The sequence below is a fragment of the Sinohyriopsis cumingii genome, chromosome 2 (assembly GCF_028554795.1).
Source record: "Sinohyriopsis cumingii isolate HCF-2022 chromosome 2, ASM2855479v2, whole genome shotgun sequence".
Classification (NCBI taxonomy): domain Eukaryota; kingdom Metazoa; phylum Mollusca; class Bivalvia; order Unionida; family Unionidae; genus Sinohyriopsis; species Sinohyriopsis cumingii.
The window spans coordinates 149,284,818-149,308,301 of record NC_142962.1 but is presented as its reverse complement, the minus strand read 5'-3'; the positions used below and the strand labels follow the sequence as shown (position 1 = coordinate 149,308,301).

Genomic DNA, 23,484 nt, shown 5'->3' with positions numbered 1-23,484 from the left:
AAAATAGAATGATTAAACAAATATTTAGTTTGCTGTTTTACCCTAGTGAACACCTCCATGAAAAAAGAGTCTGCCCATAAAGAACAATATTAAGTGGTGATAATAATTATTTATCACTGTTGATAAAGGTCAGATTTCTGTGATCTCTTGACTGACCTTTATAGACAAATTTAACTATATTTTGTGTACTTTTTCCAGTCAAAAACGTCTTTTTGAAATGTGCATTCTAGCTTGATATGTGTATATTTATAAAACTATGTTTATGAAACTATATTTCTTTTTATCTCTATTAGTCATAGGGCAGAAAAGCTCATGAGATGGCCAGTTGTATGAAATCCAGTGTTCATCCATCTGTTAGTACAAGCTTGTTATTGCTACTTGTACACTAATTAAAGGATTGCCTTGAAATATTAAGTACACATACATACATTGTCTGGTGGTCCTAAATGAAATCAGTGCTGCTTTGTATCCAGTCGTATCAACATGGGATTTTCATTATCAGACTTCAAATGTTGTCTAGTTGGTCCTAAATGAAAATGATACCAATCTTATATCCTATATGGTTGCCATGGAAGCTGTCTTGAAAATCTTGTTATACAGAGATAGAAATCTTGTTATACGGAGTTAGAAATGGACCTCAAAAACGTAGAAAAACCTAAACTTGCATTCTGACCTTTAAAAAAGCCTTAAAATACTGAAGGAAACCTAAAAAGTTTGAAAATATGCCGAATGGCTCTACCCTGATCATGATCTTTTGTTCATAGTCTATAAAGTGCATGGGTATGAATGTTAAAGACATCTGATTGTTTTTATTTTCATTATATTTAGGAGCAAACTCAAACATACTTTATCATATTTGTAGTAATTGTTGTGCTCACAATGGAGTAATTTTGTAACTGTTTTGTGTCTTAAACTTCAAAAATATTTTGAAACCATAAAAAAACCTTAACAATAACCTAAAATGAATGGAAAGTAGTCATATGTTGTTTTAACCAAAAGACTTCTTACGATGTCTAGTTTGTTCTGAAACAAAATGGTGTTGCTTAGATGACCAATATGGTTGATACAGTGGCCAACTTGAAAATCTTGTTATTGCTACATCTTTTAAATGGATAGTCATGTCAAGATGGCATTTTCACAGAAAAGACTTATTATGATGTCTAATTGATCCGAAATGGAAATGGTTCAGATTCATGCCCAACATGGCCACAATATTAGTTATCTTAAAAGTCTTGTTCTTGCTACTCTTACTTAAAGGAAAATTATATCAGAATGGAGTTTTACCAGATGACTTCTTATGATGACTAGTTGGTTATAATCCAAAATGATGCTGATCGGAGATGCAGTATGGCTACTGTGGCTGCCATTTTGAAAATGTTGACACTACTCCTGAATGGAAAGTCACATCACCATGGATTTTTCACAGGAAGATTTCTTGTGAAGTCTGGTTGGTCCCACATGAAAATGGTGCCTATATAGCCTCCAATATTACCCCCACAGCAGTCATCATGGAAATCTTATCTCTACTACTCCTAGGTGGATAGTCATATTAACTTCTTTTGGCTATTTTGTTGGACCTAAATAAAAATACTGACGTTCTGACATTGAATGTGGCAATTGTATTGAAAATCTTATCAATGCTCCTTCTCATTGGAAGGTCATGTTGACATGGAATTCCACAAAACGACTCTGTAGGATATCCAGTTTTCAATTAAAGTGGTGCTGACCAACCTTCATTATGGCTGCCATGGTGGCCATTTTGAAAATCTAAATATCTTCTTGTTTCTACTCCTCCAAAATGGTGGTCATATTGAGATGGGGTTTTCACCAGAAGACCTCTAATGATGTCTAGCTAATCCTAAATGAAAATAATTCTGATCTTGCATTCAGTATGGAGGCCACAGGCTAATTTGACAATCTTGATGTTGCTCAAAAATATCAGATGGTTTCAGCACTTGGCGGTTAAAAATTATAGTGGTAACCTGGCAGTTCTTCTTTACAATAGAGTATCAGTCTTTTGGAGTGACCCATGTTTAGCTTACCTGGCTTTAATAGCTGACCAAATTTGAGAAAGTTCACTGTGGTAGGTGTTCTGCATGAATTGAATTTTTGGTAGGCTTTTATTTGTGAAGCTTCCATGAAAACGGTAATATTCCTTTTACACATGGTACTATTTCAGTTAAAGCTATGGATAGGATGGAATGCGACTTGTTGAGTCTGCCATGGCAGAAACCCAACATAGCAATCGTTTTGATTTCTTTCATGTGTATATCCACACCCAAGATTAACTTAACCTGAGTGTTAAATACTCCTATCTTGAATTCCTTGCAATTCTTTTTGGCCAGTAGAGTGTCAGTCCCTTCGAGGTACTCAAGCTTACCTCATATAACAGTCATGACGACATCAGACACAAAGGGGAGGCATCTAGAACAATTCACAGGTGAACCCTTGCTAATAAATGTTTTGACCATACTTAAGTTGTATTTTTTACTAGGTAAATAAATCATAAGATATTTTAAATAGGTATTGAACAGACTTAAGTGATCATGATGTTGTAATATTGGAATGAAACTTTGTGCAACGCATGTTTTCTGTATTTTGATAAATAGTTTACATGTTACATTAAACACAAAATATGTCCTTCACTCCAACTAACAAGTCAAATATTTTTAGTTAATCAGTGGTCAAGCAAATTGTTTGAAATATAAACTACAAAATGCTCCAGTCTGTGTGGAATCTTTTATTTTTTTTATTTCTCCCTACCTAAAACATTTGCAGTGTTTTTTTCCAATTATTGTTCTAATAGGTGTTTAAATTTTAACTTTATGAATGTTAAAATGGATTTCATAATTGATTTGTGATTCTAACAAATTCATGTTCTTCTTCAAAATGACAGCTGAAGAAATTGAAAAAGTTAATTATAGAAAAATACACCAAGCAGGTGTGATGCATGAATTGCATTTGGCATGGTTTTATTGTGAAAGTTCCATGAAAATAATAATAGTCCTTTTATATTAGATTGTGGCTATTCCATTTAAATGTGTACCATATGTAGGTAGTATGGAATGCCACTTTTTGTTGGGCCTGTCCTATCAGAAACCCAGCATTGAATCATTTGGCATCTGTTTGCATGTTTATCCATGTGTACATCCACACCCAAGATTAACCTTAGTGTTGAAGATTCTTATTTTCTTTTATACACGTGTTGTCAAGTTAAATTTAAGGGGTATAGAGGGTGTCCTATTATATTGGTACCAGCAGGAAATATTTCCACTCGCACAGACACAAAATTAGGTTCAAGCTTGACCCCATCTCACAAAATATATTTATATTCCCCTCCCCTAGGTACATAACATTGGAACAGTCATTACAAAATATTTGTATATTCCCCTTCCCCTAGGTACATAAAATTGGAACAGTCATTACAAAATATTTGTATATTCCACTCCCCTAGGTACATAAAATTGGAAGTCATTACAAAATATTTGTATATTCCCCTCCCCTAGGTACATAACATTGGAATAGTCATTACAAAGATAAATCAAATTGAAGTTTCACCATTTTCTGAAAGAAGTATAGCCTTTTCTAGGGTTTCTGTTACCTCAAGTTTGAACAACTTAAGCAAGATATTTAATATGCTCTGTTTGATGTCCTTTCAATATATTGATGTTACTTTGAACATCTGGTCAATATAACAGCAGTCAATCTTGATATAATCCTGTCAGTACTTTTCTGAGCTGTGGGATGCATGCGGGCATTACTTCTTTTGTTATTGTAAGTAATTTTAACCCTTTTCTTCTTCAAAATGCTCTTGTCAACACGTTTGTTTCTTCTCCATAGAAGAATACATATAAAAAGCCATTGTTAGCTGACCTGTCATTAAGGCCAAGTGACTTTTATGTTGTGGCTCTGTATACATTTTAAATCATGTGTTGTGTGTTGTCCATCCATCAGCTATTGTTTGTTACACTCTGGAGTGCACTCATCGGATTAGTGTACTAATAAGGTTACCTTGCATCTGATTGGCTGAGCATGTTGTCATTCTAAAGACTATTTCTGTTTTGATTTTGATCATACTTAAAATGTATGCTTATGTCATTAAGATCTCAGCTGGATTCAGTAATGAGCAAGATACATGCATACTAATTAGGTGATCTTGCACCTGATTTGCTGAGCTAGTACCCCTCTGGAAGCCATATTTCTTGTCCGTGATTGGTCAGACTTGAAATATGGGTTTATATCATCAGGATCCTGGATAGGTTCAATAATGCAGACAATCTAGGCATATTAATAAGGTAATCTTGCATCTGTGAGCCTGGGCCTGTTCTCACTCGAGAAGTGGTATTTCAGATCCAGTTTTGATCAACAAGGAATATGTGCATATGTAATCGGGAGTTTGTACAAGTTCAGTTAGGTGCCCAGTGTTTCCACAAGGGTTGCACTACTTCTGGTACCTGGTCCTGGAAAGGATGAAAAAGTTGGTACAAGACCAAATTTTACCAGTACTTATAACTCAATAAATTATCAGGTCATCATCATTAAATGTAGCTAAAAGTATCTAGTTCCTTTCACATGAAGTATTTGAAACAAATAGGTACTTTTAGCTGTATTTAATGACACTGACCTGAAAATTTATAAAGTTATAGATAGGATTAAATTGGCAAGGCTGTGTGGAACAAGCTATAGTGTAATCCCATTCCAATATCATCACTGTCAATCACCAACCTAATCCACACACAATTAACAACTTTGATTCAGAGCTCATTTATAAAGCAAATAGCTTCCATGCACCACGTAAAATGTTTAGTTTTAGTGGCTTGGTGTTATAAAAAGCCTACAACTTCAGCATAGCTAGATCACATGACTTACAGTCATCTATAAATAGAAACATGCAAAATCCAAACCAGGTACGTCTCGCAACAAAAAAACATGAGGTTATTATTTTTTGGGAACAAGTAAATAAAAGCACCAGTGGTATACACAAAAAAATACAAACTTAAGGAATAAAATTAAAAAATACAGAAATATGTTTGCAGTAAAATCCTGATACAGTAGTAGCTTATCTGTGTTTGATTCAGATCTGGGTTTCATAATTGATTCAGTAGTATTGGTAGGGGAATGAGACTAACTATACCAGAGTACCTAAGATGCTTTAACCTGCGCGTATTTTGTGATGCATGGCATCTGCATGATCGAGCTGTTGCTTTTTTTTATGGCATCCAACAAGCAACACGTGGGGTCAGGCCACTATTTTCTTGTGTATCATCTACATGCCTTTCTCCCAGCTGAATTAAAACTAAGATTCCAGTGAAACTAGGATTCCTAGGGGTGACAGTGCCACTTAAGTACATCAACACACACTAAAACTTTTCAGGTGTTAATTTGGATTTTTTAAAAAAAATGAGAGTTGATCAGAACCTGGGGTCATGATTCCATTTCCAGGTCAATGAAAACATAGTTCATGACCATATTTCATACCTACTTTACCTGTGTGCATCCACCACACTGTCGTTCAAAACCACAACAAAAAGGCATTTCAAAAGAAAGAATGACTGCTTTCCTATCATTCCATAGTAAAAACATCAGTCCCTTTTGTGTATATTTCACAGTGAAAGACAGCCAAACAGCGCCTCATTACTTGCACTACTTGGCTCCACTCCCAACCAGAAAAAAATTATTGTAGCCTGACCCCCTGTTAAGTCCAAAGGGACAATAAAACTCTTAAAACGTTTTAATAGTACAGAAGAATAGAAGGGAATATTCAGATGATTGGGGGCAAAAGTCAGGAAGGGCAGCTGCTACATTTAGTAGACATCACAAGTTAATTCAAATATGTCTTGTGGCAGGAAAGATGATTGCTGTTGTGCCCACATTAATTTTTTTTATAAGGATTATGTGAAGTTGAGAGATATCAAGAGGCCATCAAGATCCATGGGGTTTGGAATTGCAGTTTGTGATACTGTAGGTAATTTGAGTTGAACACAATGATTACCAATGCTGCATCAGTCTTGAATCACACTTTTAGACTTTTAAATGCGTGTTTTCCAGCTTGACAGTAGCAGAACCTTATCTTTTATTACATCTTACTGAAAACTGGCCCAACTTGCGGAAAAGAAATCGACTGCCTTATGGACAAGGTGTATTGGCAGGTCTGTAGAAGGCAAAAAGGCCTTTGTCAAGTAATCTTTTGAAATTGGAACATTATGTTCATCTTCATCTGCAGCACTTGCACTGGGATCTGGCATAGATATATCATTGGTAATTTTAAAAAATGAACTTAATTGATTGCTGGGCCCTGGTTTTGGGTTCTTTAGTGCAAATGGAATGAAGCAAAAAGTGACTACTTGGATTAACATCCATGAAACAGACAAAAGGAGGCTTTAATTTGTATTGTTTCATCATGATTCAAACATCAAACCTTGCAGTCCGTCAAAGAGATAAGCCGACTCTCCTTCCGGTGCTGGGTTGTTGCCATCAATCACTGATCAAAGTCAACAGGGATACAAATATGAAAAAAATAAGTTGGCTTCTTACAGACTTGATGTTAAAACAGCTAACTAGATGAATACTGACAGCCTCATCTTTTTCCAGTACATAGGCAAATTTTTCTCTGCAAAACCTGGCATATATGGGTGTAACAGAACCTTTGGGAGCAAGATGCGCATATATTAATAGTTTGATCTTGCATCTAATTGATCTGTGCAATCCTCTCAACTGATGGTATAGATGCAGAAAAATGAAAACATGGAAAGAAATACAGCAAATTAGTAAGCAGTAAAATTACAGTTGAACTATCATAAAAACAGATGTGGTTAAAGTCTTATTAGTACAAATTATAATTATAAGAAAATTAAGGTAAGAGCCCATGTCAGAGCTTATAAAGAGTTCAGATAGACATGGCCCGTTATTTTACCCAAATGCACAAAGAAAGCGAAGTTGAATTTGCATATTCTAAATGATGTAAACTCTCCTCCCTGGCCATTTAAAACTTTCTTATTTTGAGCACAACATGAACTCCTTGTTTTTTTTTTTCTTTTCAGAGACCAATGTAAAACAATTTAAACATACTTTCTTGCTTTTTGATCAACTTTTGTGTCAGTTGATGATACTGTACTTTATGTTAACAGTATGTTTCAATCTTAAATACTCCTGTGGAAAAAGTATTCATGCATTAAGCTTGATGAGTCAAGTGGTAATCCGTGAATTTGTAACCCAATCACAAGCAGATTATTTCTCTGGAGGTTTGTTAGCAGATTCCAAATAAAGGCAAGTTTATTCATGTTTCATCCTTCAAAGATAGGAATGGATGGCTTTTATCTCGATCTGTCTCCTGTTTTTGACAGGAGTCTTTTTTTCTGCAGATAACCATCTCTCGCAAGAACAAAAGAAAAAAGTTGCTTAATTCAAGAAAGTTTTTTCTTGTTTTTATGAAGTTAAGTGAGTAATTTGTTTATATACTAGGGTTTTAATAAAACAGGTGTTGAGCAACTATTTTAAACACAAGTTGTTACCTGTCTAAACTAAGTTCTCCTTTTTTTTCACACCACTTGGCCCTTTTCTGGCAGGAGATACAAGTCAGTTTGTCCTCTGTTGACTCTATATATGTAAAGGCCAGACACCAGACAGTATGTTGAGAGATTGTTTAACCCATTGTATCATGTTTACCAATTTCAACCGAGTGCCTGATTCCTGAGAAGCAATTCTTAATACATTGTGGTAAAACAGCATCATACAGCAGCAGCAGCAGAAATTGTGATGACCTTCACCGTGTTTACTAAAAATGTTGTAACATTGTTATTTCTTTTTCAAAGTATATAAAACTTTATCTCTAAAAAGGTAATAAAATTTGCAACACAGTGATATATGTTTTGTTATCTTTTACCAATTTACTTGCTGACAACTATATTTTGAAACACGACTTGAAAGAGAAAGAAACAAATTAAAATACTTACCATGATGTTCAGTGAATCTTTAGTTCCTGAAGATGAATGAAATGCTCCTAATAGTATGTGAATAAAATAAAGATAATTCAGTTTCTAGTATTTTGGTCCAAAATTTGATGTTCATTCAAAAGTTGTAATAATTTTACTAAAATTAGACAACAAAACACCTGGAACAATTTGTTTACTTCACATTCTAGAACATGTACTTCAGCATGCAGTTTCTCATGAAAACTTGTCACATCAGTTGCAGACACAATTTAAATTGATAGAAGGGGCAGCTGTTCAACACCCAGAAGAAGCCAGTGCACAGCATTACTTTGAGTTACAAAGTCAGCTTCATTCTCCAAATCACTGTCGAAAAGTGCACGAAGCCATGCATCATCTCTCATCAACTTAATTAAATTCTAACCCATGATTTAAGTCAATATTATCATTAGAATCATCCAAATCGTCAACTTAAGTGTTGCTACCCTCGCTATCAACATCCATGTTTACATCTGAGTTGTCCATCATTTTATCTATCGATTTTCATGCCAACAATTTCCTTTCTAACCACGTGTTTTAAATTTCACTGCACATGCGTGCTTTAACCATTTCCTGTGTTGGTGAAGAAGTACACAAATATTTGTGATGTATAACACATGTTTATAGAGACACTACACACGTGTAGTAGAGTATGACCGTAGTCGTATTCAAGATAAGATGGGATACTACAACCAGTCGTATTCAGGATAAAATGGGATACTACAACCACAGGCATATTCAGGATAAAATGGGATACTACAACCACAGTCGTATTCAGGATAAAATGGGATACTACAACCACAGGCGTATTCAGGATAAAATGGGATACTAGAACCACAGTTGTATTCAGGATAAAATGGGACACTATGACCACAGGCGTATTAAGGATAAAATGGGATACTAGAACCACAGGCGTATTAAGGATAAAATGAGATACTACAACCACAGTTGTATTCAGGATAAAATGGGATACTACAACTACAGGCGTATTCAGGATAAAATGGGATACTAGAATCACAGGCGTATTCAGGATAAAATGGGATACTACAACCACAGTTGTATTCAGGATAAAATGGGATACTACAACCACAGGCGTATTCAGGATAAAATGGGACACTACGACCACAGGCGTATTAAGGATAAAATGGGATACTAGAACCAGGCGTATTCAGGATAAAATGGGACACTACGACCACAGGCGTATTAAGGATAAAATGGGATACTAGAACCACAGGCGTATTCAGGATAAAATGGGACACTACGACCACAGGCATATTCAGGATAGAATGGGGTATTACGACCATAGTTGTATTCAGGATAAAATGGGTTAAAGAACTCCCAGGTAGTAAATTTCATTTGCTGCTCTTAGGTTAAAGCAGGCGATGACAGTTGATAATTCTGTCAGACAGATCTATAAATTATACACAATTGGATGTCGCAAGAGATACTTTTGAAAAACGTCGTTATTTCCAGAAATAAACAAGACTTAATGCAGGTCACAAGTAAAATGCTATAAAAAATTTAAACTTTCAGGTGAAATGTTGATGACATTCTCTACTATTATTGTTTGTGGTGAGGGTGTCATAACTTTCTGGCATCATAATGTCCAGTTTTTCGTTACAAAAGCAGTCATTGATGTTTATGTTACTGCGAAGACCTACCTACACACATTCAAAATCATGCTGATATCCTCAGAAGGAATAAATATGAAATAATGAAATTATTTTTTAATCATGCTGATATCCTCAGAAAGGAATAAATATGAAATTATTTTTTAATCATAGCAGGGATTAACAATAATGTCACAAGTGTTATATCCCAGAAGAGATTTATATTATGCAGAGCTTATGTCAGTGTTTGTTCTTCTGACTAAAGTACATGTGTTGGTCTAATACATGCAAAAAACATCATAAAAAGGAAAATATCAGTAGGGTTTGCAGTAGTTTTCTGAATTTTGTAAATCTGATGTTAGAATGTTACATTTTAGAATCATATGAAATATTGGCAGCAAGTAAAAATATTGCTGACATTTCCTATCAGAAGCAATAGTTATTTTGTGACAAGCATATGAACATAAATATCTTGTCTGTAAGAATTACTCAAAAAATTGTTTGAAATGACCAGCTTGAATTAATTGTATTATAGGGATGTAATGAGACAGCATGTGCTTTTGAATGACCAAATGAGAAAGAAAGCACCATTCCATGCATGTAGGACATGACAAGTTAAATTCCTCAAATTAAGAATACTCTGAATAACAATGCAAAATCAAAATATATAACATTTCTGTCAAGTGAAGTCTTGAAGTTGATCATTCATGTGGAGAGTGCTCTGGCATCATTTGTAATTTCAGATGATAAATCAGAAATGGATTCACGATATATCTTTAGACAATAAATGGCTACAGTTTTCATATACTTGACCGTATATTAAGTACTATAACATAGGTTATTTGGTGTCTGTTATCACGAAGTTGCAACATCAGTTGGATATTTCCAGTGATATTGCTAAAATTGTAGGACAGTTCTGATTGGTTTCTTAGATCACATTTTTTGCTGAAGAAAAACGCAAATTTTTTACACAGTATTTTTGAGGAACTATCTCTACTCGTATGGAAAGAAATGGCATTTAATCAGGTGTTGAAATATGAAGTAACATGGCCATCATGTAATAAATGTTTGGAAAACTTGGAGATGTTACATGAATTTTATGACATCATGCTCTGTACCATTTACTGTTAAAATGAAAACCAAATATTCACATTTGAATATTCAGGAAATGCATTGAGATATTTGTTGATACCAATAAAACTTTAAATTATACCATTCTTCATCTGCTTTGTTATTTACTGACAACCCCTACGTCCGCACCAAGTCACATTGAAAATGCTAAATCTATTTGACACATTATTGGTCTTAAGTTATCGGGGGATGGGGAATTGAGTTGATAATTTATGAATATCGGAGTTATTTTCCGTTTGTCTTCAAACTTTGAATGACCAGAAGCATTTGATTAGTGCTCAAGACAGACTTAAGGTAAAGAAGGGCAGTAACTGTTACCTTGATTAACTGACTGGACTATCTGAACAAAATTCTCTAGGAATTGATTTATTCACAATGAAAATCACACACATCAGCATTTGATATAACTTGACTGGGGTATACAAATTAAAAGACAATTTATGCACACAGATGATAACCCAATTTGTTATTTGTCAAATCTGCATTAGTGGGAAGCAAAACATGGCATTCGCTTATCTGATGGTGGCTATGTAGACGTCAGTAATAGTTTAAAATTTTGGTTAAGAAGTTTTTTATTTGCATATATTTCCTAAGCCCCTTTTTGTAATTCTTGCTTGCCTCTTTTATTTGGGGTCATGGTTTCAGTCTTATAAAATTTGCAGTCTGGTTTTGGTTGAAGTTTTATTTGTTTCCTTATATGTCATAAACCACTTAATGGATTTTGTTCATACCTGGAATGAATCGTGGTGAAACTTAGACCATTCATTCTTCGACTTTGTTCCTATCACCTTGAAGACAAAGTCAGTCAAAAAAAAAATTGCATTACGGTTTTAGTTTAAGCTTTTTATTTGCTTTTTATCTGTTAATCCTCATGGATTTTCTTCCTACTTGGGATGAAGCTAATACCTTTCAGTGACATGAACAGTTGCCCAATTGACCTTGGGGTGAAGGTAATTAGTTTGTTGATATTTCTTAAATACCTTGATGGAGTTTCTTCTTACTTGAGAGGAATCATGAAGATAAGGCAATTCATTTGCTGGCATGCATATGTGCCCCAATGACCATAGAGTCAAGGACAAAGTCACAAAACTTTTTTTTAGGTTTGGGTTAACATTTTTTACTCTCTTGATGTATGTTCTTTATATCTGGAATGAATATTAATGAACTGAAGACAATTCATTCTGCAATATGCACTCTCTCCACTTTGATCCTATATCAAGGTTACAATTGTGGGTTTGGCCTCAAGTTTTTTCCTTTTCTTTCTTTGCCTTGAGATGGATTTTGTTCATACCTTGGATCAATGACTATGAAATCTAGACCATTCATTCTGTGCGTGTGTGCTCTACCTTTTTTACCTTCGATCATGGCCATGTTTTACAACTTTGCTTTGTGATTGGCTTGATGTGCAGGCCCTGACCTTCTTAAATTATCATATTTTTAAATCATAGCCTTTTTTCTAATTGATATTATACATATGACATAGTCACATTGCTTCTTTTATATTTTAATGTTTTGTTCATTTTTCTCTCCATCCATCAATCCATGTATTATGGCATAATATGCTTAAGAAATTTGGTATTCTTCAGGCTAATGGTTTAGCTATTCACAATTTGTCACTTTTAATATTTTTAACATGTAACAGTAGTAGAGTCTCTTCAACCATTCCACTATAGGATATTTCCAGTTTGTTTATTATGACATGGTCCCAGGTGAAGCGCTTTACCCCAATTGCCTCAGCGCTAAATAACCTTAAGGAGTTGCTGTGCTGTAAAGTACCAAACCAGACTTTGTCTTGTCATCCATCCATCCATTTTTTACACTTTTGTTCCCGAGGCACACCACAAAAATTGTTCAAAATCCCTATAAAGCTTGGTACAAAATATTAGACAAGTGGTCCGTAGTTGCCTCTTGCAGTTAACAATTATTTTCATATTTTTGTTCATTTTTTACTCCATTCATCTATTATTCACACATTCATTTTGATGGCAAAAGTATAATGGCATGAGATTTGATCCCATTGTAACATGTATTGGATTTCTTTGTCGAAGCATATTTGTGGAAATAGTAGCATGCATACATGCAAAAGAATGGAAAATCAATTCCCAAAATATGCTTTGCATGCTACAGTGATGTGTGTTTTGGACAATTAAATATTTACAAATATCAAATATAGAGGTGACTGCTGCTCTGGATGTCCTCTTTTCCCACATGTACTATTATGCATAAATGTTTGTGTACTAAGTGTGTTTTCTCTTCTAGAGGAGACCGTCATATACTCTTGAAACTAATCACTTAACGGGTTACTTATAAATAAACCAACTACGGAGTAATGTGTGCTTGCTTTATGGTTCCTTTGGCTTCTTTGTTTTCGTTTTTGTCTGGTTTTTGCATGGTTTTGAATATTTGGTTCTGGTTTTGTTGTTTCTATCTTTATTTTTCTGAGGTTCTTTATACAATCAAATGCTGCATGAAGCTTTTGCTGAATTGATTCCCTTATTTGGTATAGTTTGACATCAAGCATGACTTCCTTCATGCATCGTTTTTTTGTGAATATTAGTATTACTTTCCATTTCTGTTGTTGATATGTTCTTTCTTTGCTCTTTACTTTGCTGTTTCTGTCTTCCTTGCTTAGATACTGTGAAGAGCTCCACTGCTCATGGTAGAGAGCGTGCACTTCCAACTCGTTTGTCTTTGCCTGTTCGTGGAAGCGAGGTTCCGCCCACTGAGGCTGTAATGGACAGTAGTAAAGTCAGTGAGAGCAGACTGGCCACACCCTCATCTGGGGGACGCATTAGTTTTAAAGCATCAGGACTGCCACTTCCTGTATCCAGTGCAGGGGACAATGCAAAATTGCGGAGAATCATGCAAGATACAAGGGGACATGGTGGACTCTATTCAAAACAGAAGCCTTCATAGTATAGCGTGAACTTGATATGAATATGTGCACTGGGAAGAATGCAAGTTGAGGAACAATTTAAGTTCTCAGATTTGGTCACAGTTGGAGAATTCATTGTGATTGTGTTTTAATTTCCAAGTGATCTGCATATATCTTACAACTCATCTGGTGCTCTTTCAGTGTGGAAGTTCATTTTCACAACTTCTTTATTGCAAACAACCATAAATTGTGCTGCATATAAACAAACCTCATCCATTCATCATTTCAGTGCAAATTATCATGATGATGAAATTCTATGAATTTTTTTTTTATTTCTTTTTTCATTGCCAGTATTTTGTTGAGAGCTTTACATGTATTTTGAGGTATATAAATCAGAATACTGCCTATTCTGTCTGTCAATTTGCCCAACTGATGACACAAGTACTTATGAAACAAATTCTGACTGAGCTGCAAAGTTAACAGTAAATAAAGAGTATTTAATATGGTACAGCAAAGGCTATGAATTTCAGATGGAGAACCTCAAATTGCTGTCATGTTTTGACAATATTGCCTCAGTCATATTCTTAAGGGTACAGTAAAATCATAAGTGATTATTTGAACTTGCTTGACATGAGAGTTGCATGACACGATCTTCAGATCAATATATAAACTAACTTACAACCTTGTCTAGGGTGATCTCTTTTGCAGCAAGGTAGAAAATTTTATTCCAACTTCCTCTCCACAGTGCCTGAATCAGTTCATGCTAAAACTAGACATTTTTTTCCATAGGACAAACTCAGTCGGAATTATGTTTGAAATGACTCCCCAAGTAACAGCATTTCATCATTTTTTCAGGGTGGCTTCCCTTGGCAGTGGTCTGACTTCCGTAGCACCCATTGTATGGATCATTGTTAATAATATACTGTATATTCTCACTTATAAGTTGAGTTAGACTGCAGTCAACAAAAATCATGATCTTCCATAGCATAATGCACTTGCAGATCAGGGCCTATGCTGTTTTGTTTTATTGATTATTCTTAACACACTGCACAGACCCAGATTTGCCAGTACATATTGCACTGACATATCTGAATCTATGCAATATGCATGTCGGACTTTTATTAGTATATATAGTATAATATTAAGAAAACTGATAGAACAACTAAGCTGCCTGGTGATATCAACCAAATACAAGTCCAGACATGTACACATTTCACATTTACACAAAAATTGTCAATATTCCATCTAGTTCATCTGAAATTTTCTATATAGAAACACATTTAAACTTATTCAACACCACCAATTTCAGCCAGGTAGCTAGAAACTATCCTGATGTGGTTGCATTTCAACCCAATACACTTGCCCTGTTCTTGTGACATTTGTTTTTTAGACCAGTGTCTTCCAGGTGTATAATATCAGACTCACTTGGGCTGCTTGATTTTAAAAGTTGCACTTCCAGATAAGAAATATTGTAAATCACCAAATATTCAGCTTAAGTATGTAAACATTTCATGTTATGAATATGCAGCATTTTCTTCATGTGTGACCATAAAATATTATCGATTACAGTACCTACTGTTAAAAAAAAATCCCTTTGATCACATTGTCTAAGGTAAATTTCTGAAAATTCTTTTAAATCCTATAAGCAGAAACAAGTCTGGAACAAAGGCTTCCAGCCGATATCTATGCCATTGTGTATGTGCCTTGACTTTATTGGCTTTATTCAACTGAAGCATTCTGTAAGGATGAATAAACAAATATTTTTTTAAAAAGTAACTTTAAAAAAAACAACCCAATGATATATTCACCGTTTTTTGTATTATTATTTTTATTACTATTACTATTATTATTATTATTATTATTATCTAAATGATGCTTTAGAAAATTTATTTGGAAGTTAAGATTCAGAGGACATTTTTATTGAGTCTGCCTTGGTAGAAGCTTGACATAGGTATCATTTGGTTGTCTGTGTGTGCATTTCTGTCCATATGCATATTCACACCCTAGATTAAGATAAAGCTTACAAGTTTTACATTTTAAGTTCCATTTTAAAGTTTTTATCATCCCTGTATTTAAGGTATGGGTATACAAGAATCCTCATGTCCATCCATCCATCCTTCAATCTTCTCACATTCTGAAACATTCTGAATGCATCTAATCTCAGTTTTCATTAGGTCCCCTTGAAACTTTGTACTTTATAAATGTCATAATTACTCTGAAGATGTACACATCAGATATTTTTTTACTGTTTGAGCAGAATGCAGTTCACGGCACTAGGCCAGAGTTTTGGATGAAACTTGGTACATATAATAGTCCCATTTAATGATGCAGTTATCTACAAATCACTGTTTTTCTGTAAGTTGTGTTAGAGTTGATACCCTTTTTGACTTGATCTTTGTAGCACACCTACTACCTCAACAACTCGCGCCCTGATAACTCGTGAACCATGTTATAATGCGGAGTCAAGTGTGGATCCCATTTTTTAAACCAGAAAATACCCCAAAAATGATCCTTATTTGTTGAACTTGAAGAAAATTGTGATCAAAATTGGCAAAGGAAACTTTTATTTTTCGGTTTTTTTGGCCAAAAACTGTAGATAGGACCTGGAAAATTAATCAACATTATGAAATATCAACTTTTAATAAGAAGTCATATAATTTGTTACATTTTGTTTTCAAACAACATTCTTAGTACACTGCAATTATCGATATTCAAGGGCATTCGATAAATGAAAATTTCACTTATGGCTAGTAGAGGCAGTACTTTAATAAATAAATACCAATTAAATAAAAAAATTATCAATTGAAATTTGTGTTCTAGTTCTATCTTTTAGTTCCTTTTAAGTTTAGTCCTCATAAATGCAATGTGTCCTGTTGTAGTTATACATAAAATGTGTCAGTCTACTCTAACAGCTATGTCTGCAAGTGTTTCTCTGAAAACCTAATTAAGTACCCACCATGTTTTGATATCGGACTAGTGGAAGCATTTGTTGTATTAGTGCACTAAATAAAAAACGGGCCTCTTTTTCTATTATCACGTTATTTATGTATTTTGGACCAAATAAAGGCAGTGGAATAAAAAAAGTTAAAAGGCACACAAATCCTACAGGCTTAAGAACTAACAGCCCCAGTTGTATGTTGGGTAGCTCATTTCAGTTGATCAATTGAACGCTTATTATAAATTTGATCGTGTATGTAATCTAATTAAGCTACTTTAAATTAACCTACTCAATCATAACTGTGATTAAAGATAGCAAGGCAACCAAGCGAAATGAGTATTTCGTAAAATAAAGAGCGTTATTTCTAGGGCATAACCGATTAGCATTTTTCTACTGATTTCCGATTCCGGATTTTGGGCATGAAATTTTCCGATTCCGGATACGATTCAATTAATCGGAAATGCTAAATTAAAAGGTTTTTCAAATTAACTTTTTAAACCGTGTTACACACGTTTTGCATATCACACCGATGTCAGAAGGGGAAGGATATGGCAGGACTATAGCAAAATGCAACGAAGTTCAAAGCCACAAAGAATCCATGAAATTTTTTATTTTTTTGCCAGTTCCGACCCATTCTTTGTTCAACAATTAGTTGATCTTGCCGCCAGGTTTTTATTTTCCCGCCTTAATCATTTATGTCGGCAAGCGGCCAGTTCGATCCTGTACTTTATTCAACAATTAGTTGATCTTGCCGTCATGCTTTAATGTCGCGGTCAAATAAAAATAAAACAGGCTTTTGTTTGGTCCTATAAAGTTGGCCTCTTGCGGAATCATTTTCTTTTAATACCTCATTAGCATGTGTCAATGTATTCAATATTATGCCTTCATTATTGAGGATGTTGACATAAACGGGTAGGACTGTATTATATATTTTAATAAATTTAAATCTTTCGGTCTAACTCAAGTATTATCGTTTCACCCCGTTGTGTTGACCATATTGGACTTTTCTGACTTCTTATTTAACTTTATTAACGCACTATCGAATGACACGCAGTGTTAGACACGGTGCTATAGAAATTCAACTTTATTATTTTTATTATCCGAATCGGTCGTTCCTGCCTTGTCCGGTGGAATCTGATTTCCGGATCAAAAGTCGGTTATGCCCTAGTTATTTCACTGATACGGACCATTGTGGGAAAAACGAGTTTCAGAGAATTCCTGAATTTGCACATAGAGATATCCTCAGGGATGATAAGAAGTTTCACTATTACTTGCAGTGAAATCATGGCATCAATATTTTGCTAAATGCAAAATACGAAACTTTAGGTTTGATATAGAGGATTGTCTCACGAAATAAATGTTGCATGTTTCTGATCAAAAGGAATCTTGTTTGGTAGTGTATTAACGGTGAGTCTGGTTCCCTGCATCATAGACTCCTAGTTTTATAAAATACTATAACATCATCAATTCAGGAATGAGACTAATCAACAAAAAAAGCCATGACATAATACACAAATGTTTTCGAGTACTGTGTTTGGTTGTTGGAGCCAGTTGGAATCATGTTAACGATCTTTCAGATGTTGGACAGTGTGAAAATAAATGTATTTATAGAGAATAACAAACAACTTCATCAGAAAAAGCACTTTATTGACAATTTTTCTTGACTCTATTATAAAACCAGGATTCAGCCATTAAACAGCCCAGTTCCCCCATTGCTCCCACTGCAAACCCTATGGTTTTCTGGATGTTTAACAGGTCTTTTGGAGGTCCCTTGGTAACTCAAACCCTTGCTTACAGTGCTGCCTGTGTTTTTGGACCCTGATGTGCACGAGTTATCGAGGGATAGGTGTATGTGACAAAATTGTGTGAACACCACATGTCTCGGATTAAAAGGATTGCTGTAAAACTTGGGAAATATAATGGGTATCATGGGTAACTTTATTAGACTTTCATACTATTAAAGTAATGTTTTATTTATACACATTTTTTAACTTAACTTACCTGTCGTGTTTTATGTACCATTTTGGATAGAAAAATACAATATCTTTTTTTCTATCCCACTGATATAATTAAGTTTGTAAATAGAAAGAAATCCAGGCCCAAGCAACAAAAACCTTATCTACTGTACTAGGCTATCCCATGAATCATATAGCAAAATAATTATGCTTACCTTAATGTGTACATTAATACACCCTTCCCTTGATTACCAACTTCCAGATAACTCTCGAAGATGCTTTTAACGTGGATACGGTGGATCCCATTTTTTAAACTGGAAAATACTCCCAAAACATAAAGACAATTATGATCAAAAATGGTAAATGAAACCTTGATATTATGCTTGTTTTACATTCAAAAACTGGTTAGTACCCTGAAATTTGAATCAAAATCATGAAATTGTCAGCTTTAATAAGAAGTCATATATTTTGTTAAATCTTCTTTCCAAGCAACATTCTCAATACAATGTAAATAACAATAACAATATTTGCTGATCATTGCTAGATGTAAAGTGGTAGTTCATTACAGTTTTCTTTCTTGCCATAATCACCATTATATTTTTAATTGATTTCATCTTGTGTAGGAACAGATAATAAATAATATCAATTCAGCAAATACAACATGTCTTTATCTATTAACAAAACTACCATTAAAGGCAATGAATTTTGTACTATATCACTATTGGTAACCTTCATATATTCAGGGAAGATGTATTGTTTAAGTTGAAAACAGTACATTTGAATGTAATCCAACATTCTCTGGATTTGTATATTTAATGAGGAAAATATATAATAATTGTTGTGAATGAAATTCTATATCGTAAAGAAATGTATGGTCAAGAACTTGTTCATAATAAAGTATGTCCACTTTGTAGCCTGTCTTTATCACTTGCTCTTTGATGAAATGTTAGATTGCATATCCCCAAGAATTTTTCATTTCCATATTTTTACAAGTTTAATTTAGGCACAACTATAAACAGTGTAGACATGGATTTGCTATCCGAGAATTTGCTGGCAGATCAGTCAGCAGTGTTCACTCTGTGTTTATGTTAAAGGTTTAATCTGATTTGCATGTGTTTAATGGAAAAACAGATCAGGATCTTTGTTGTTCTAATGTGATCTGTGCACAATATATGTGCATAAATAAACAAGGGTTCCCAGCTGTCAAACCAAATGGCAGCCACATACATTCTAGCAAAGAATGTACATAAGAAAGCTTCAGAATTGCATTCACCTGAAAAACTTGTTTCTAAGGGTTGGAGTTGATACACTCCACAATAGTGTTTCATTGTCAGTTGACACTGGCAGGGTTATACACTGGGGTCAAGGTTTACTCATAAGGAAGTATGCTTGGGTCATGTATGTACATCATATACACAAGCAGCACAATACCACTATGATTTTTAACTGAACTGGTCATAGACCAGAAGCTTATGGGATGGCCTGTTGTCTATTGTCAGTCATCTGTCTGTCCATTAATACAAGTTTGTTATTACTACTTCAAGGATTGCCATAAAACTTTACATGTACATTCATTCCAAGGTCTAGTTTGTCCTAAATGAAAATGGTGCCGCTCCAGTATGACTGTCAAATTAGTTTCTTTTTGTTGATGTGGTCCAATCAAAACAATAATAGAATGATTATTCAGCTACTAGAAACTGCATCATTGTTTTTTATCCATGAATCCATGTCGGGGGGGGGGGGGTAATTCTATACTTGTTAGTAGTTACAGTGTGTCTGTTCCTTGCAAGCTAATAAACTTCAGATTCCTTGTAAGTGCTTTAGTCTTTTGGACCGAAGAATTTTAATATCTCACCAGACTTTGTTTTGTAATATTTGTGCAGCCTTGTCAACAATGAAACGTTTTCTTTACCAGATTCCTCAAATATGACACATTTCATATAGTTTCTTGACAACACAAAGCCATGGACAATCATTCAACCATCTATAATGAAATTTAATTGTTTTAGGCAACTTTTTATCTGCAATATCTTTTACACTTAAGTTTTTGTTTTAGATTAGTAGGTATAAAAAAAAGTCTGTGATTTATCATATGTCATGCTAATGCAACTTTTGTCATTTGAAGTGCAGTTGATTAAACACTTTTTAGTATCATTAATCACAGTAAGCACTGCATCTAATTGATTCTATGTAAAATCTGTCTCATTGGTATGTGTATAATCCATATCAAGTAAATGCTTGTTTTTAGTGCTTAATCTATCAAGTACTCAAAAGATAGTACAGTACAAGTCCTGAATAATATTGAATGTTTCAAATTGTGAGGATTTTTTAATATAAAGAATTATCTGAGTTCACTGTTATTCACTCGATCATCTTGAGAACACTGCAACATGTACCAAAGTTATTTTCGTGCTCAGTATAGTCAAAGTGCAAAGGGTCACCTTGACACAGTACCTGTAAGGTATGTTGTTTTTTTGTTTTGAATTCATCTCTAATTGGATATCTTTTTTGTATACATGTAAGTGAAAAGTTGAAGGAACTAAATTGTGCTTTTTTGATTTAATTCCATTTATTGGATATATCTTGGATACATCTAAGTCAAGGGCGGGTGTATTCAGATGTCCAAAGTACAGCCTGTTCTTGATATGAATAAAAGGCAGAATACTGCAAAGAATTGTAAACAGAGCCATTAAATTGTCATGTCCTGAATAAAGATATGGATAACTGTGCCGGGCCAGTAAACCAAGATCAGCTTCCAGAAATTTATTGAACTTATCCCTTTTGATGATGACATCTCGTCACATTGACAAGGGTAATTTTGGTCAGGAAAAAATTTAATGTTATGAAATAGGAACAAGTAACATATTACTGGTCGTGTGGTTTAAAATGCTCACCTTTACGGATCACAGCCATCTCACATGGGTACATGAGAAAGCCTGCCAGTAGCTTCTTGTGGGCCGGTGGTTCTTCCCGGGGGTTTTCCAGGGTTCTTCCTTCACCAATTATACTGGCCGCCATGTATAGCCTATCTTGTGCTGAAAAATGGTGTTAAACCCTACAGTAACAACAACAACATTTACCGATATTAATGAGCCAGCTTTTATCAAGCCAAATAAAGTCTTATTCCTTTCAGTAATTAGACAATTCTTTAAAAAAGAAAAATCGGCAGATTGCATGGCTAGCATTCCCTGCCACTAATACATGTTGTCTGTTCACATGTCTCAAGAAAGTTTAATCCAGGTGATCAAGAAGCTTCATTTTATCAGAAGAATCAAAACAACAGTTTCACTGAACAGTGTGTCCGGGGCCCCGAGTGGCCGAGTGGTCTAAAGCGCTCTCCATTACGGATCACTGCCATCTCACCTCTGCCTGCATGGGTTCGAGTCTCGGATTCAGCCAATGTCGGTATGTGAGAAAGCTTGCCAGTAGCTTCTCGTGGGTCGGTGGTTCTTTCCGGGTTTTCCCGGGTTCTTCCTCCACCATTAATACTGGCCGCCATGTATAGCCTATCGTGTGCTGAAAAATGGCGTTAAACACTACAACAACAACAACAACAACTGAACAATGTCTCATTTACACAGGATCTTCTAAACCCATAATGTAAATAACTTTCAAAATCTCTACAGAGAATCTTTATACTGGCATCGATGGCTCCAGAGAATTGATACATGTACAGATATATCATTGTGTATAAAACACTTGTCATGTCAAAACTTTGTTCATTATCAATTGCAATCAAGTTATTTTATTAGTGTGTCATGACTGCACTTGTTTTGAATATAATAATATCTGTCTTGGTTAGAATAATTTAAATTCAGAAACTCTTATCAATCAGTGTCGATAAAGGGACCATAAGTCAAGAAGTCAACACAACTGTTCCTGGAACCAAGTGTTTAACCTGCATCTGTGCAGTAATGGAACACCATTGTATGTGACTTGGAAAAACTTCAGCACAAAACTTAGTCTTTTTTATGCTGATACATCCATTGCCACCTGAAAAGTGATCCCTATCTCATTACGCTAATTAAGGCCAAAAAATGCTGATTTTTAACTTGTCCAAGAATTGTATAGATCCTTCTGACATACGAGTCAATCATGTTTAGTATCTATGTATCTAATTATTTAGTGTCATTGTTTGAGCTATCAGCTTGGGCCCCATGTAAGTAATTGCAGTATGTTACATAATATGGGTCAACTTGTCCCACAACTTACTCCAGCCATGGAAGAGACACAGTTGTTGGCCTTGATTTTGACAATAAACTAACTTTTCTTCCACTGGTTATTACATACCTCAGAGACAAATGGCAAAGGCGATGGACTGAATATAAATCATGATGAACGCAGATTGGGGAGCAGATCGGAAAGTTCTACTCAGGTGTACAGAATTTTTGTAAGGTGTAACATTTTTATGGCTCAATTGTGTACAGATCAGCACACAAATCTTGCCTGCAGATGTTTTTTTTTATCTAATGCACAATATGCAAATCAGACTTTATCCAGAACTTCCCCATCAAAATAATTCTCTGTTGAAACAAATGAACCATTACATTTTCTAAGACAAAGAAGCTGGTTTATGAGTACACTAAACCTTGTACACTTAGAAGCTACATTTGATTCCAGCTCTTCAGATAAAGAGTTTGCCACTATAAGTTACAAAAGTTGGTATTGCCAGTACTGCACGATTCTACGTTCCAAAATAACCACAGTGGTTATTAGATGTAAATCCCCACAAATATTAAGCTGTAAAGTATGTGCAGTTTGTGGACTTGAAGGAGTATTGAATTAAGGCACCCTCCTCCTCAGTGCTGGGTATCTTTTCATCAGAATATGATATTAAATGTGCTTTTAAATCGTATATCTTACTTGTGTTTAATGAACATTTAAATGAATTCCAGAAAAGAAATGGAGAACACTTTGGTTTTGTATTTGTAGCAGAACTTCACTTCGGTTTTGTATTTGTAGCAGAACTTCACTTTGATTTTGTATTTGTGGCAGAACTAATGCATAT

The 23,484-nt window shown here is 34.6% G+C and overlaps 1 protein-coding gene across 2 annotated transcripts in view; it reads left to right on the top strand.

Annotated features, from left to right (window-relative positions):
• Positions 1–23,484, top strand: part of LOC149806063 (casein kinase I-like) — a 66,778-nt gene that overhangs the window by 28,892 nt on the left and 14,402 nt on the right. Inside the window, exon 9 of one of the 2 annotated variants that reach the window (XM_089950940.1) lies at positions 13,341–13,592. The exons of the other annotated variant lie outside the window; for it this stretch is intronic. Coding sequence (XP_089807066.1) covers positions 13,341–13,592 — 252 coding nt within the window. The remainder of the gene's footprint in view (positions 1–13,340; positions 13,593–23,484) is intronic. 2 annotated transcript variants of the gene reach the window in all.